At 33.1% G+C, this 18,081-nt stretch overlaps 1 protein-coding gene and 1 long non-coding RNA gene across 2 annotated transcripts; one reads left to right on the top strand and one right to left on the bottom strand.

Moving 5' to 3' along the window:
- Window positions 1–555: 555 nt before the first annotated feature.
- On the bottom strand, window positions 556–2,103 carry LOC107895879 (uncharacterized). The gene is made up of 2 exons (XM_016821093.1): window positions 1,047–2,103; window positions 556–998 (listed from the first exon to the last, which is right to left on the bottom strand). The coding sequence occupies exons 1-2, from the start codon at window positions 2,101–2,103 to the stop codon at window positions 556–558; spliced, it is 1,500 nt and encodes a 499-aa protein (XP_016676582.1).
- A 9,222-nt stretch (window positions 2,104–11,325) lies between these two features.
- On the top strand, window positions 11,326–13,422 carry LOC121208376 (uncharacterized). Its single transcript, XR_005903379.1, has 2 exons — window positions 11,326–11,405; window positions 13,111–13,422. It is a non-coding gene; the product is annotated as an uncharacterized lncRNA (long non-coding RNA).
- Window positions 13,423–18,081: the final 4,659 nt, after the last annotated feature.

Raw genomic sequence — 18,081 nt, 5'->3', positions numbered from 1 at the left:
ATGAAAAAAAATTGAAACAATTTAAATGTCAAAAGAATATTGAACAGTAGAAAAGAATGTTCACTTGAATTGATAACAAAATTTGCGTTTTATTGAAATGTAAATATCCGAACATGAGCCTATTTTACAAATGAAATCTTACTACTCCTAGGATTTAGAGCAATAAGAGTGTTCTGAAAATTACTCTGAAGAATCTTTAAAAACTACAGGAAGTTTTTCTGCAACCCAATTGTTTAAAGAGCTTCCCGGTTCGTAAGGGCGAATGCCTTCAAGGTTTCCTCGTTCAGACTCTTCATTATGCACAACATTGATGTGATAACCTCCTCTTTCGAGCAATCCTCTCTCAGGGAGAATCATCCCTCCTGATATAAAGGTTTGAGATATATGGGGGAATGTCATCAGTTCCCACTTTACCTCTCTTCCATCTAAACGCACCCGTGTTCTTTCTTGGTGCTTCTTTATTTCTTTCCTCCTCTGCTTGTAATCTGGCCTGAAACCCAAGCCAAAACGGTCTCTTTTCTCCTTTAGTTCAGGACCTTGAATCCCTCCTTGGAGTTATCTTCCCAATCTTTTTCCTGGAAAGACTCCTTTCCCCACTGTCATCTGTAAACCTATTCTTGTGGTTTTGGATATCCTGGGAACTGGCACCTCATTCCCCTCTGAGACGAATGTTGCATTGACGAATTCTAATGAATGGAAAGAGCATTCAATGGCCTCCTCATTTGCTTCTACATAGGGCGCGTCACTGGTAACTGTTGCTATAATGTCCTCCTCCGCATTTATGGTGACCAACCGTCCATCAGCTACTAACTTCAATTTCTGGTGCAGAGATGAGGGCACCGCTCCTGCCGAATGTATCCAAGGCCTCCCCAACAGGTAATTGTAAGAGGGCTTGATGTCCATCACTAAAAAGTCCACCTCACATGTGTTTGGCCCAATCATCAAAGGAATATCAATTCTTTCCATGACCTTTCTCTCCGTGCCATCAAATGCTCTCACTACATTATGGCATGCTTTCATGTGAGAACTGTCAATGGGTAATCTACTCAATGTGGATAACGGCATGACATTTAAGGCTGACCCATTATCAATAAGCACACTCGGCAATGTATATCCTTTGCAACGAGTGGTAATGTGCAAAGCCTTAGCTGATCCCATGCCTCCAAGTGGAATTTCATCATCTTTGAAATAAATGAAATTGTCATCACTTATGTTACTAACCAATCGATCCAACTTGTTGACGGATATATCATTAGTAACATAAGTCTCGTTGAGCACCATCATTAACGCCTGACGATGTACCTCTGAACTCAGAAGCAAAGCTAGTACTGATATACGAGCTGGTTGTTTCCGCAATTGCTCAACTATGCTGTGCTCACTGTGTTTCAAGAATTTTAGAAATTCTCTGGCTTCTTCTTCCTTCACCGGCTCATTAACCAGTATTTTAGTCCCCTTTCCTTTGTCAAAAACTTTTTCTTTTGCGGGCTTAACTCTGATGGCTTCTGCATCATAACGCTTCCCACTATGTGTATAAGAACCCTCATTTTGAACTTCCTTAGAGGCACTAGCTATATCCTCATTCTTCGGCATTGTCACATTGCAGTTATAATTCCAAGGTACTCTCTTGTTATCCTTGTAAGGAAAGGAAACAGGTTTATGAATAATGACTCTCGGTACCATTGGTATTTCAACTTCATTATTTCTTGGTAAAGAAATAATGATCCTTGGCCGATTTTGATTCTTCGGTCCACCTTTTAATGTGCATATACGTCCCTCATCTAAGCCAGCTTCATAAAATTCCAGCTCTTTCTTATCCATAAGGCTTTGTACCAAGGCCTTAAACTCGTCACATTCTTGGATCTCGTGGCCCTCTTCAGCATGGAACTCGCAGTAGTCCCTCACTCCTCTATTCCTTTCTTTAGAGATTATCATCTCTCTATTTACCATTTCTTCCCAAATCATTTTAATTGGCGTTCTCACCTCGGTCACATCCTCTTTGATCTTCCTCATGTCAGTGTCCCCAATTGCATTTACCCCTTGATCACCATGATTTGGCAACGTGTCCTCTGTACTAGGGGTGTCGTCAAATTTTACGACCCCCATCTTGATTAGTCTTTCCACTGCCTTCTTAAAACCAGTGCAATTTTCAATTGAATGCCCCGATATCCCCACATGGTATTCACATTTGGCGTTTGCATCATACCATTTAGGATATGGGGGGTTGTAATGGTTTCAAATGAAAAGGAGCTATTGCATGCGCATTGAATAAACTTTGATAAAGCTCCCGATACGTCATTGGGATAGGCGTAAATGAGACCTTTTTAGAATTTTGTCTCGAACCAGATCCCTGCTTTTGAGAATCTTGTTGCCCAACTGTAGTTGCTCTGGGCTGACTGACCGTAACTGCCTTTGAATTATAACTATTCATATTGTTCACCTCATTATCTTTTCTTCTTGGGGCCAATCTTTTAACAGCTTCCCCCTATCTTGCCACCTCTTATGGCATTTTCAATCATTTCTCTAGCCATAACTATATCAGTAAAACTCTTGGTGGTACTTCAAATCATGTGAGTAATGAATAGGGCCTTCAAAGTGTTGATAAACAACATGGTAGTTTCTTTCTCCAAGAGCGGTGGTTGAACTTGAATGGCAACCTCCCTCCACCTCTGTGCATATTGCCTAAAGCTCTCATTGGGCTTCTTTTCCATATTTTGAAAAGTGATTCTATCAGGAGTCATGTCAATCACGTGATTATATTGCCGCATAAAAGCTTGTGCTAAGTCTCTCCAAGAACCAATCCTTGCACGACTCAGTTGATTATACCACCTAGCCGCTGCCCCAACCAAACTATCCTGAAAACAATGGATCAATAATTGATCATTATTTACATAAGTCATCCATCTACAGAACATGGTGATATGGGCTTCCGGGCAAGTAGTCCCATTGTACTTTTCAAATTCCGGCATTTTGAACTTATGGGGAACCACCAAATTTGGGACCAAACTCAAATCTTTGGCATCAATTCTCTAACAATTATCAGTGTTTTCTAATGCCTTAAACTTCTCTTCTAACCATCTATAACATTCTTCTAATTGCCTTGATGATTCGAGCCTCATCTCCTCTACATCTAAATCAGGGATGACTGGATTGGCAGGGTTATCTCCAGGGTTGAATCCCGAACTAGTTTGAAAGTTCATGGGCATTCCAGCATCGACTTGTCCCTGTTGAGGCCTTATTATGACGAATTACCCTTGGGGATTTGCCTCAGGTTGAGTCTGCACATGAGGTGGAGTAAAAGCAAGAGGATGACCCTCGTTATCCTCTTCAGTGATAGTCACAGGGGCCTTTCCTTTATCCGCTGCCCCCCTCAACAGTGAGCCATCTCAGCCGTCATATTCCTTTGAGCCTCCAACATTTGATCCTTCATCTCCTATTGGATTTTCATCAATTGTTCCTGTAATTGCTCATGCATTTATTTCTGGATCTGCTCGAGTCTTTGATCCATATTCTTTGTCTTAGTGCGTGTACCGTAAGGATGTGTTGCTTCCAGATTCTATTTTTCTCACTCTCTCTTTCTCCCTATTAATTCTAGCTAATTAGGGTCTTTCTATAAATTTGAATGCATATGATGCGATGAGATGCAAATGCATGAATGTAAAAAGATATCGGTTCTGATTTAGTTTCTTTTAGAAAACGTTATTTAAGAAACAAAAATCTTTACACAAAATGGATTACAAAAATGCCTTTACTTTCAGGCCCAAAGTTTTAACCCTATCCAATAACAAAGCTAACTCTAGACCTCTATCTGACACTAACTCATACTGTGTACTCAATACATTAGCTTACACTGCCAAGTCTTGTAAATGATCAGCAACCTCTCGAATCTGTACTATAACTTCTCCCATGAGGTAGTCCCTATCTCTGACTTGATCCTGAAAATGGTGAAGCTCTCCCTTCCAATGTTCTTCTCTTGCCTCAAGCTGCTCAATCCATAGCTCACAGTCCTGTAGTGCTGCTTCCAACCCTCCAATATTGTGCTTCATTTCCTCAATCTTATCTAGGCTTGCCTTTAACTCGACCGCAGAGTTACGACTTCGGTGATGATGAAGAGATCGTCCAAACTCAGTCACCTTAGTTTTTAATCCTTGCTTCTCCTTCTCTAGGGCCTGATTACGCGCCTGCATTTCTTGGAACTTCTTCTCCCAATACTCAGTTTTGGCTCTTTCTTCTTGAACCTCTTGTTGCCACTGCTCTGAAGACTTCCCCAATCCAACTCTCTTCATTGATAACTGTATCCTCTTATATTGCGTCTTCAAGTCATCTCGGTCTTCCTCAATCTCTCTCTTTTCTTTCCTCTCTTTTTCGACCCCAATTCTATGAATGTTGACGTCTAAACTTAGGTACATCTTCTCCTCCTCAAGCCTCTCTATCTTTCTCCCGAGTTCCAAATTCTTTCTTTCAAACTCTTGCTTTATGACCTCTAACTCTGATGGAATCACTCGTAAACTCTCCTCCATCGATCGAGCGGCTCCCAAATTTGGCCTAGGGATGTTATCATTGATCCTCTTGTTAAACCAACCTTTGTACTCAAGAGTCGTCGTCGGACCTTCAGTCAGAATTTTCACACAGCAAATCTTCTTCCAAGCCTCGGAAATCTCTCGCATCTTCTTCTTATAATGATCCCCTTTATATGAGAAGTCACTCTGAGCTAGCCCTTGTGTTGCCGGTATAAGCTATTCTGCCTTGTATTGCCTTAGGACAAGTAATGGTGCATAACCAACAACCCCCCAAATTCCAGGAAAAGATACCCAATCAAAGTTCCCGCAATGATAAAAGATTTCGCTAGGAGTCATCCAAGGGGCTTTCTACATAACATCTTCCTCTCGAAGATTCTGAAATATTTCTATCCACCTTTCCTTTGTGATGTCGTCCCTCTTAGGTGTAACTGCTGTTTCCCTTAAAGGAGAATAATCCTAGAAAAACACTCGGCAAGGAACCCTATCAATTTTCCAAAAGTGACTGTGGAACCACACTGACAACAGTTGTGCATATCCAATGAATCTACCTTCACCAGCTCTCCGACATGCACTCAAGGATCTAAACATCTCGGCTAGGATTGCAGGCACTAGCGTGTTCTGTTTACTAAGTCGATCAAATAAATCCGCAACTACTTCGTCTATGTGCCCAATAGCTTTAGGGAAAATCAACAAACCATAAATACTTAAGGCCAAAACATTAACCCTCTTCTTCACATCTGGGTGTGCCAATATCAAATCCCTTAAACTTACCCATGGAATGCATTTACTATCACCCTTCTATTGGATTTGAGCTACGGCCCACTGTTCACTCACCCCTGTGATCATCATTAATTTCTTCACAAAAGTAAGGAGATTAGTAGCCCTAACATAAGCTCTGTTACCTTGAATTTTTGGATAGCGAAGCAAGGTAGTATACTCCTCCAAAGTAGGTACTAAGTCTACCTTTCCAAATGTAAAACAACTATAAGCAGGGTTCCAGAACTGTATCATAGCTCGAAACAGATGCTTATCCACCTTGATGTCTAGCAAATAGGGAAGATCTCCATAATTCTGTTAGAACAGCTGCTTAGCCTTATCATCCCTTTGAGTCCAAATGTCCTTCAACTCCTGAAACTCATTCTGTGTCGACCTGATACGAGTGAAGTCCCATAACTCTGACGCGTACCCCTCAGTGACACTATCCCCTTTCGCTAACTGGGTTTTCTCTGACCATGCATAGACAGAAGCGTTGTCCTCCACTTTATCAAGATATTCATTCCTCATTACAAAACTTTCTAATCTAGAAATCAAACCGTGAATCGACACATCTAAATGTTGAGTGACATGAAATGATAGCAAAATAAGGTAAGTCAGTATCATATAAAAGTATAACAAACAAGCACTTATAAGGATAGCTTATTAAAGGTTATCACTCTACTCCCTTGGGTAAGCACTTAAAGTTCACTATATGCGTTTCAGTTCTAAAGCAAGGGTACCTGAACCAGTAGATTCCTCGGTCTTCACCCATTATAGGCTCATATAGACCAAGTTCAATTCAGGGGGAAACATTTCCCTATGGCCATACGGAGGTGAAAATCTCACGAAGACATAGGTACAGTATCCTAGAAGCAATCCACCAGCTCATACAGAGGTGAAAACCTCACGAAAGCGTAGCTTCTCACTCCCACTTAAGGGTACGACCACAGCGGTCATGCAAATGCAATGTGTGCGGAAACAAGATAACAAAAATATGCAGCAAACACATGTAAAAAGATCAATTTATGTAAAATTTTCCAAACTTCCAACATTAAAACAGAAAATAATCAATTTCTTGGCTTGACTCTCTTATTTGTCCCCAGTGAAGTCGCCAAGCTGTTGAAATCTCTTGTTTTAAAAGGGAGGTATTTTGAAAACGGGAGTCGCCACCAACCTTTTTAGGTGTGATTGGATCACCTTATAAAATATTTTGGTCTACGAAATTATGAGAAAACGGGCTCGGAAGTCGGTTACATACGAGGAAAGGTTAGCACCCTCGCAACGCCCAAAATTGGTACCAAATTGAATAGTTTTGTCTTTATGTCAAAAGTTTGAAAGAATTTAGAAATAAGATCTCTTTTAAAACTGTAATAATTTTGAGTTAAAGGGATCAAGATTCCTTCGCTTCAAAAGAATATAAATATCACATCCAGCATGATTGGACACGATATCCTTAAACTTTTGTAACTAAAATCATCTTGTGATTTTCAAAACTTATTTAGAAGGATATTTTAGGTATTTAAACAAACGGGAAATTGCAACCTAGCATATTAGGGCACTACTTCCCAAATTCCTAACTACCAAAAAATATTGCCTTATTTTTAAATTCTTTTTAGATCGAATGAAACATAAAGTTTTTTTAGAGTGATGATGCATTTAACATATTACAAAGGATTAATATTAAATAATTTATCCTACATGATGCCTACTTTAACATTCCATGCAAAAAAAAAAGATGAATAATGGCATAAATTACACAATATACGTTATAGTTTTATGCATATATGATCATAGATAACATAAATATACATGCATTATCGTTACATGCAAAATATAAAATAGCAAAATAATGAATATATCAATACAAATTAAACATATATAATAATATTTCATGCGGATATAGTATAGAAAGTGTTAAATAATGACATAAATCACGTAATATACATTAGCATTTCATGCAAGTATAATCATAGGAAGACAATGAGCATAATATAGATTACATAATACATACATAATAGTATCTCATGCAAATATAACTTGAGGTAACATAAATAATCAATTTTTATGCAAATATGATAAACAAATAATATGTAAAAATAACAAATAACTTATGAAATAAAAATTAATCTACTAAACAATAATAAATAAAAAAAATAAACAAATTATGAGTATATATAAAATATAAATCAAAGAAATAAAACATAGATGAAGTATAAAAATGGTTAAAATAATAAATGATACATGAGAAATTTTTAAGACGATTAATATATACTATATGATATGATGATGACTTAATATACTTATAAAACAATAGTATGTGAAATTAGAATAAAATTTTGTAGCAAATTTTAAAATATTAGACATTAATAATATATGTATTAGTTTATAATAATTTAAAAATTTTAATTTTTATATACTAATAAATAATAAATAATGTAATAATATATAATAAAAGGAAGATAATATAAGAAATAATATATAATAAAATATGATATGTAATAAAATATAAAATATAATGAAATATAAATAATAAAAATAACATATAATTAAAAATAATATATTGTTTTTATATATAACTAAAATAATACAAATAGTATTTAAAATAAATTAAATACATAAAAAGGATCAAAATTGAATTTAATTAAAGAATCTGAGGTTAATAGAAAAATTTGGGCCTAATTTGAAATACGCGCTAAAATTCGAGGGACTCATTGGGCAATTTGTCCCTAATCCCAAAACGACACCGTTTCAAAATAAGCCCTATTATAGCAGTTAGGATTAAATTAAAATAGGAATAAAAAGTCAAGGCAAAATTATAATAAAAATAAAATAAAATTATAAATATTAAAAATATGGAAGGACCAATTGGGAAATTTGCCCATTTCCCAAAAATGCGCAGATCCTACCCGGATCTTGGGTCAACGTGTGGATCCTAGCTTTTGAATGGTGCCGTTTAGTACTTATTAACTAAGTAAAAATGACACCGTTTCTGTAACACTATACAAGTCATATTTCGGTAAAAAAAAATCATTCCTTAAAGCTAAAAAAAAAACTAAAATCCTTTGCAGGGGAGGAAGGAAAAAAAACCTCTGAGCTCTGGCCTCTGGCCTTCATCGCCCACGCGCCGTACGCGCCACTGCACACGGCAGTTGGAAGGAGAAAAGCCTCGATTTTCCAAGCAAACCCTAGGTAGCCTATTTTTCATCTAAATACTGATTTTTTTAAAAGAAGCAATTCGTACACGTTGAACAATAGGAAGTAAATAAAAAATGTAATTTCCACAATGAAATTGTTCGTCTCCCTTGTGTATATGTGTATATCTGTTTTATATCTGTAAAATCTGTGTTCTTTTTATTGAATCTGTGTGTATATCTAAAAAAACCATAGTATTACATAATTCTTGATTCGGGCTTTTATAGCCACTAAAAACAAACTTACAATCCTTGATTTTATTTTCTTGCCATATTTGCATTCGTCTCTGCTATTCTTCTTTCCTTTTTTGTAGGTACCATCGAGGATCTCATGGCAAGGAGTGGGCTGGCGTTGATCCATTCGTCGATTACAGCGTGATACAGGGCTGAAATCACGGTGTCGATGAGAATCCACTGGAACAGTGCAAAAAAGTGTGACGATTGGCATGCCTGCAGCGCGAATTCTAGAACCTTCCTCTAGCATTTGTGGCGCCTAGGGTTTCAGAAACCCTAGGTCTTCCGTTCTCTATTTGTAGTTTGGGCCTCCTTGGGCCGTGCCCATTTGTGGGTTGGGTGTAACCGGGTACTGGGGTAGCTTAGGTATTCTGGTTTAAACCAGTTGGGCTATCGAGTTTGGGCTATTGGGCCTGTAGGCCTATTTATTGTAAGTTGGACATTAACATGGACTTTTATTTTCAGTTTATAAATTTAATTTATCTCATTTTATGGGCCTGGGTAAATTTGGGCTATTACATAAACAACGCAATAAAAAAATCGAAAGCCTTAATCTTTAATTGATATATATATTTTTAACCATATATACCAAAACCGAATAGAAATAATGTAGCAATTCCAAGGCGAAATAATTAACAAGCACATGTATTCATAATTTTGGCATAAACAAAACACCAAAGCAATTCATGCATATTTGTGTATTTAAAATCAAATAGAAAAATTTACCTTGCATATATCGTATAAATCCAAACTTGTATTAATGATTAAACAAAGATTCAAATCAATAATTGAAAGAAAATTTTCAAGTCAATATATCTCAAAAATAAAATCATAATAGTTGACATACCCCCTAATTCATACCGTAGATCCTACCAACATAATTTAACTAAATATTAGAAATAATAATATGCCAAACCCAAATATTATTCAACCAAGCTTAAAACCAAAAAATATATATGTTTATATCTTGGCAGCATAGATAATTGAAATTCATCGACTAAAATTGATAAATTTCAAATAAGCAATTATGCAAAAAATAAAAAAAGGAATCAAAATAGGCGGCATAATTGGTAAAATTCAACAGCAACTATGATGCAAAACATTAAACATGAAAGATTTATTCATCTTACACCAAAGCAATTGTTTCGTATACCAAACAATATATATATTATATTAAATTTTGCAGTATTGAATTTAATATAAATCTCAAAGCCTAATATTTTAATTACTAATCTTGCAAATTAACATGAAAACCCTTATGAGAACACCAATTATCAAGTCGAAACCAACTCAAGTTTTTTTTTTTCACAACATCAGTGATTTGATCAACTTTACTGTACTATTTTAAAAGCTAAATCACATTAAAATGGTTTCAATAATAGGAAGGGAGTCAGCTAAATAACACAAATTGTTATCCATAACTGGACGGCCAAGCCATGTGGGAAAATATATATGTCCAGTGAAATTAAAATTGTATACGTACTTAATCGCAATTATCATATAAATTAAGAATATGATACTATTCAACTGTATTCAATATTTATTGTCAAGAAAACCATAAAATTTTAACATAAATCCAAAAGATCTAATATCTTTATAATTGAAACAACAAATCCATATATCAAATTCATAAATTTTGGAGAACAAATCAATCTGAAAATAATAAAAATTTAATCAGTTCTGAATAATTTGACATGATGAGTCCCTGATACCACTTGTTAGAACCATAAAAGAAAATATGATATAGGCTTAAAATTGTAAATCAGGATCTATCATGTCAAATCATCAAGAATAAATCAAGAAGAAAACTAGATACAGAAGCATACCTGAATTCATCGATTTCTTGAAATCTATGGATCTTAGGGTTTTGATCTTTCAAATTAGCACACAAGTAATATAGAGAAGGTGACTCTGTATTTTATAAAGATGGGATATTAGAAAAGTTAGCTTGTATGTAATTTGGGGATCATAACCCTAATATATATAACTTTGGCACATTAGTCCTAATTTCTAATCAGTCCATCATCAATTAGAAATTAGTTAGTAGAGTATCTACACATATTTGACCCACACTTTATTTAATAATTAAAGTTCAATAAATCATAACCAAATTAAATCACTTTTAATTTGGGCTAACCTATTATGATAGTAAATAATAACATGTAATTACCCTTATTATATATGTGATGTCCATATTTTTCAACAATTAGTTAATTAGTTTGTGTAACAACCCGGTTTAGACCTTAGTAAGAACAGTGGTTTCGGGACCAGAATCTGAGTCAGAAAAATATTTTAATATTATTTTCTGTGTTTAAAGTATGTGAATTGATATGTGTGAAATTTTCGTACGAAAATTTTATCGTTGCGTGCTTGATTTAATAAAAAGGACTAAATCGCGTAAAACGTAAAAGTTGCATGCTATTAGTTAAAGGTGTCAATTGGTCTTGGCTTTTTAATATGATGGCCTTAAATGGTAAATAGCCCATATATAAGATAGTGGATGATATTTGGTTTGGCATTTGCGTAAATATGAATTTATTTTAATGGTAAAATGGTAATATGTTAAAAAAAAAGTTCAATTAAATAAATCAAAAGCCATGTTTTTTTTGTCTTTTTATGCTATCATCTTTCTCCATAGCCGAATGTGAAAAGAAAAAGATGAGTTTGGAAGCTTTGAATATTCGGCACCTTTGGAAGTTTAATTTGGGTATGTGTTTTACTCGGTTTTTGATAATTTTTACGTTTTTGATATCGTTGCTTCGAGTACTAGTAAACCCATGCCTTAATTTTTATATTTAATGAAGAATTTGAGAGTTTCCATTGTTTATTATGTGATGAAATTGTTATTTAATGATGAATAATAAATCTTTGATGTTTGATTTTCATGTTTTATTAAGTGATTTTTGATAAAAATGTGTATTAATGACTAAATTTAGAAATTTGTAAATTGAGGGGTCAAAACATGAAATAAATAAAAGAAATGGGTTGTTGGAGACCTAAGATAAATTCGGCCAAAATCTGAAATGTTAGGGGATAAAATGCAAAATGCCCAGATTATGTGTCCTTAGATAAAATTTAATGAAATGTTGAATAAGTGAGTTAATTTTGATATTAATTAGATTGGCAAAAGTGGAATTCGGGTTAATTTTGATATTAATTAGATTGGCAAAAGTGGAATTCGGATTTGGATCGGGGGGAAAATCAAAGTGGTCAATTAGTCGTCTCGTTTCAATTACTGCTGTCCGAGGTAAGTCTATAAGCAATAAACGTTTTAAAACTTGAATGTATATGATCTTTATATGCTGAATTTAATTGTGTGAATTTTTATTAGTTATAGCCGAATGTATAAATGTTTATGAGATTTGGGAACAAGTTCGATTCAATTGAGATATGATGTTTGAAAAGCTTAATACGAACATTAAGAAATAATTAGGATTTCCGAAATATGAATTATGTGTAAGACCGACTTTGTATCAGTGATATTCGGGGTGTATTGCCTAGCAAGCTTTGTGCCGGTGTATTAAATCAGGCTTATCGCCTAGCAGACTTTATATCAGGCTATTACCTAGCAGGCTTTATATGCCGGTGTATTATATCAGGGTTATTGCCTAGCAGGCTCTGTGCCGGTGTATTATACTAGGCTTTATGCCTAGCAAATTTTATGTGAACAACGGTAAAATTAATCAAATGTGTTAAATGAGCTAAAGTGATCAGGTATGTGAATGTGGTTTACTTATTTGAAATGAAGGTAAATTGGCTGAAAGATATGTGATAAAAATGTTATGTAATTCTATTTTCTGACGCATGAAAAATCGATTTAAAAGGCTCAAGTATGTAATCATACTAAATTATGAAATTATGGCAAGTGGAATGTTTGAATTAATTATATAAATGTTACATGTTAATGTGAATTATATGTATGCATATGTGAAAGTATACATTCTGTTTACTTATGTATTCATGACATAAATGAGAGTATATATGTATAGGAAAATCTATAATTGGCCAAATGAAAAGTATAGGTGATTTTGTAAATGAAATGTATATGTTTTCATATTTGGCAATTGTAAAATATATATTCGACCACATATTATGTATATATATGTGTTATTATGGTTTGCTTTATGAAGATATGTATATAAGAGTTTAAATATTTGGTTATATATACATTGATAATATGGCTTTGAAAGGGTATGCTATTTTGATAATAGATACATGTATATTCGATCAAGGTAAAATTTGTACATGGAAGTATATGTTATATATGAAATTGTGAGCTTGAAAATAAATGTGATCATGATAGTATAAATTAGTTTGATTAAACTAAGTTGATATTAATATTGAGTTATTTATTTGCTTATGACTTACTAAGCTCTTGAAGCTTACTCTGTCTGTTTTTCCTATGTCTTTAGAGTTTCAGTGAATTGCTCGAGTTAGAAGTTGTTGGAGACGTCATCACACTATCCGGTTACCATTTTGGTAACTAATGCTTTGAGATTTGGTTATATGGCATGTATAGGCTTGTTTTGATATATTTGGTTTTGAAGTTTGTATATTTATATATATAGCCATACGAAAATGGCTTGATTATAATGTTAAAGTTAGTGTGTATGTGGCTATGACTTAAACTTATTTTGGAAGTATCAAATGTGGTATAATGTGTGCTGGATGATTGTATAATATGGCTTGGTGATGAGGTAAAATGATGGATATATATTTGGTTATAAATTGGCTTTATAGGTTCGGATCCAAACGGCTGGAAATAATGTTTATGATTATATAGATTTGATCATGATATATGTTCATGTGGGGAATTAGGTTTCATGGTACTTATATGAGGTGTGTTTGATATATGAATCAATTTAGAAACTGTTTATAAAGTGTTGTGTATTCGGTTATGTGATGAAATTATATATGATGATTATAATCAACTTTGTGATTTGGCAATGATAGTTTAAATCATTTAGTCAAGTGTTTAGTAAAATGTTAATGTTAAATTTTTTGTATTGGTCTTATTATAAAGATTATTTATGTGTAAAATATATGTGTTTACTATGTCGTGGAAATAGTTTAATTTAGATTATTGTGTTAACTGAATAATTCATGAGATGAATAAATATATATATATATGAATTGGCTTGATTATTAAATTTGTAAATTGATTATACTTTGATTAGTAGTATGTGTTTTAAAATGGTTTATATTAATTAGGTAAAATGAGTACATGACATTGATGTTTAAAAATTTTATACTTGATCATTTGGTGAGGTTGATTATACCGAATGTGTTTTGGTTTATTTGCCATGTGATATTGCATATTAAGTATAATATGCGCATGTATTGGAATAAAATAAAATGCATGATTATATTTGGTTAAACTTAGTTAAAAAAAATTTATTTAAAGGAGTTAATATTACTATGTGCATGATTGAATTGTATGACCGTATTGAGTGTTAATTTGATCGGTAATGCCTCGTAACCCTAATCTGGCGACGGATACGGGTTAAGGGTGTTACATTTGATTGGTATTAGATCTATGGTTTAGTCAGTTCTAGGACTACCATAGCGTATGTGAGTCTAGCTATACAGGCCACATTTAACCTGCGATAGTGTGATATCTCTCGACTCTGACGAAAATTGTTTTGATGGGATAGATAAGTTTTCGAACCTAGCTAATTCTGATAGTACAGAATGTGTACTCAAATGTTTGAATGGAAATGTGTTGATTATGAGTTGAAACTCATAAAGGTATGGATCAAAGAGTATGACATTTTTGTTATTAATAAATGTTATAATTATATGAGCATATGAGATATGATATTTGAGTTATGATTGCTATCTGAAATGCTTTGTTGTGAATTAGTAATTTGAGTTGGAATATGAATTATGTGTTTAAAATAAAAGTGATTAAAAGTAAATGATTATTAAATGATTTGAGAATGTGAAATTAGTAATGAACTGGTTATTTGTGATAGTATGTGATGTGGACCTTTATGCGTAAGTTAAATTTGAGGCTTTACTACCCTCACCCCCATTATCAGTGAAACGTTAAAATGAAATCTGTAAGATTTGGATTGAATAAGTTTATGAGTGTGGAATTAAAAAAGTCCGTGTTTATAAGATTAATAACGTGATTAGAAAAGTAAATGAATCAACAAATAAAGATAGTATTAAAGGAGATATTGGGTAGTTCTGAAGACTATTCAGATTATACAAAGACACTGTTACAGAAGAAGTTAACCCTGACTAAATTATCTATTCAGGTTTGTTATATAAGGAAAATATTAGCTAGAAGCTTTTCTGAATTAACTTCTATTAGTGAAGGGATGATGTGAAAATTTTTGATGACAGAGTTAGACGGTTGAATAATGTTTAATTATATTGATGGCTGAGTGCAATAGTTACAGTTGGGCAGATACTATGATTTCTTCTGGGCAATTTATGTGTACAATTATGCTCAGAAGTATATGTGACTGTTTAATCTCAGAAGGAATTTTTTTATCGTATGAGAACATTAGCTAAATATGGCTATAGACAAAAGCATCATTGGTCTATTTGGGTTATGTACGACATTGCTATGTCTTTCTTTGAAATTTATTCTCTTATGTGGACATGAGATGATGCTAATATTCTGTTTCTACTGGCTATTGTTCTGTTGAATATACGTGAAGATTATATTACTTCTGTTATTGTTGATTTTAGTATTTATGAGTGACGTCGTTCTTTTTGGAAACTTTCTAAGATATCATCAGAATTATTATCATTCTACATGGGTTGAAATTTTTAGAAATCCTGTGTAGCTTCATACGTTGAAATTTCGCTATTCTGGTTTTCTTATGATTTTATATGATTATCTATATGAGATATCTATTTTACAAAAATGGCTATATCTGTTATAATCATAATTTCTGTTCTGAAATTTGGAAAGTATTACAGTACTGTTATCAAAGTTATAAAAGTTGTGTTTCTGGATTGGTTGCTGTTCAAATCATATTTGATTTTCTTCTGGGTTCAGATACTTTATTAACAGTAGGGATATTATCTATTGTTACGGGAAGATGTCAATCTTATTATGACATTATGATTTCTATTTGATGATTGTGGCTTCTGTATATGTCTGGGTTATCCTTTTTAATGAGAAGAAAAGATTTCTTTGAAAAGACCGATTCAGTGGTTTAGTCTGATCTGAATTATTTGATTGAAAAATTAATTGGGTTATATGTGTTTGAATCTATGCATGGGACTGGAAATAAACTTTGAATGGACAAGTGTGAACTGAGGAATAATCTGGAAAAAGAATTTGTATTCTTGAAGATTTGATGCAGAATTATATCTATCAGAAGAATTCTATCTGGGAATGTTATGGTAAATTAAAGTTAGTTCGATTGCTAAAACTTTCTTGTGCATGAAGACATTATCAACAGAAATATCAGTTCTGGTTTAGTCTGAATTAAAGAAAATGTTTATGATCATCAATTATGCGCCAATGAACGGTTTGAAGTGTGTTCTAATAATAGAGTATATAAATATATCTTATGATTCCATACGATTAAAGCTACATGAAAAGAGTTATGTGACATATTTGATGATTACAAGAGTTTAAAATGTTTGATTTTGCAGAGCGAGATCCGAACTTGGCACAGCAAAGCTAGTTTGAATCGTCAAAAAACTTTTGAGTCTGTGAGTAAATAATATTATCTGAGAGAAATGATTTTAGTTTCAAATGATCTGAATAAGAAACTTTGGTGTGCTCTATGAGCGATGAATACTTGATTGATCTTATCAAGGGATGATTATATGTTAGCTGCATTAGAAATTAAATTGATGCTTACTAAGAGAATTCGTGAAACTTAGAAAGGTGTTATCAAGTTATAAGTTAGAAAGGGGTTAAGCTTAAATTGATTTCCGATTTAGAATTTCAGATGTGAAAATGATGATTGCTTGTTGCTTTGAAATAGAGTGTATAAACCAAGAAGTCTGAGATTGTATAACCATTGTTCCAAAAGGCTCATAGTGTCAATTAGACTGTTTATACAAGAGTAATAAGAGGCACAATAATATGAGAAAGTGGTATTGATAATAGGTATAAAACTAATATTTCTGACCTCGCGTTTAAATGTTTAAGATTTCAACAGGTTAAAGTTAACTATTAAGCGTCTTCAAGACTACTTCAGCATGCTTTGACATCTGAATAATGGTGAAATAGAATTTTGATGAATTGTATATCAGGATTATCTCTTATAATTGAAAAAGATAGATGTTATTTGAATCATTGTTAACTGTCTGAATAAGTCTTTCCGTACACATAGATTTCTCTTTTGATAAATCAAGTGAGTTATTTGTTTCAGAGACTGTCAGTTTGCAAATGGTGCTAGTTATCATTGTTTTAGATTGAAATCTAAAATTTATATGGTAATTCTGGGAGAAACTACAGTAAGCTGTGAGTACGGGGTTGTTTTGAAAATTCTTGAAATATTTATTTATTCTTATGTTTTAAAGTTTGAAAGCAGCTAAGAAAAATTGTTGCTATTTGACAAATTATCAAGTGAGTATAAAAGTGATATTGTATGAGGTATTGTATGTGGCAGTTATCTAACTCTGCTGTTCAGGATCGAGCTTTGTAAATAACTGATTCATGAGATTAATATCATCAGCGAAATAAAGCAAAAAATGAAAGTAATTCCGTACAGTTATAAACAATTTTGGTTTAATATGATATATAGCGGAAGACAGATTAAAATCTTAGTCATGAGATTTAATAGATATGGAATGGGTAGCCCTGTGTGAATTGGAAATATACTATGTGGAAACAAATCTTTAATCTATTTTTTTGATAAGATTTTCGGGGACGAAAATCCCTAAGGGGGGAGAGTTGTAACAGCCCGATTTAGACCCTAGTAAGAACAGTGGTTTCGGGACCACGAATCTGAGTTAGAAAAATATTTTAATATTATTTCCTGTGTTTAAAGTATGTGAATTGATATGTGTGAAATTTTCGTACTAAAATTTTATTGTTGTGTGCTTGATTTAATAAAAAGGACTAAATCACGTAAAACGTAAAAGTTGCATGCTATTAGTTAAAGGTGTCAATTGGTCTTGGCTTTTTAACATGATGGACTTAAATGGTAAATAGCACATTTATAAGGTAGTGGATGATATTTGGTTTGGCATTTGTGTAAATATGAATTTATTTTAATGGTAAAATGGTAATATGTTAAAAAAAGTTTAATTAAATAAATCAAAAGCCATGTTTTTTTTGTCTTTTTATGCTATCATCTTTCTCCATAGCTGAATGTGAAAAGAAAAAGATGAGTTTGGAAGCTTTGAATATTCGACACCTTTGGAAGCTTAATTCGGGTATATGTTTTACTCGGTTTTTGATA

The sequence above is a fragment of the Gossypium hirsutum genome, chromosome A10 (genome assembly GCF_007990345.1).
Source record: "Gossypium hirsutum isolate 1008001.06 chromosome A10, Gossypium_hirsutum_v2.1, whole genome shotgun sequence".
NCBI lineage: Eukaryota > Viridiplantae > Streptophyta > Magnoliopsida > Malvales > Malvaceae > Gossypium > Gossypium hirsutum.
Note: the sequence above shows the minus strand (reverse complement) of the source record. Positions and strands in the feature narration are given on the sequence as shown.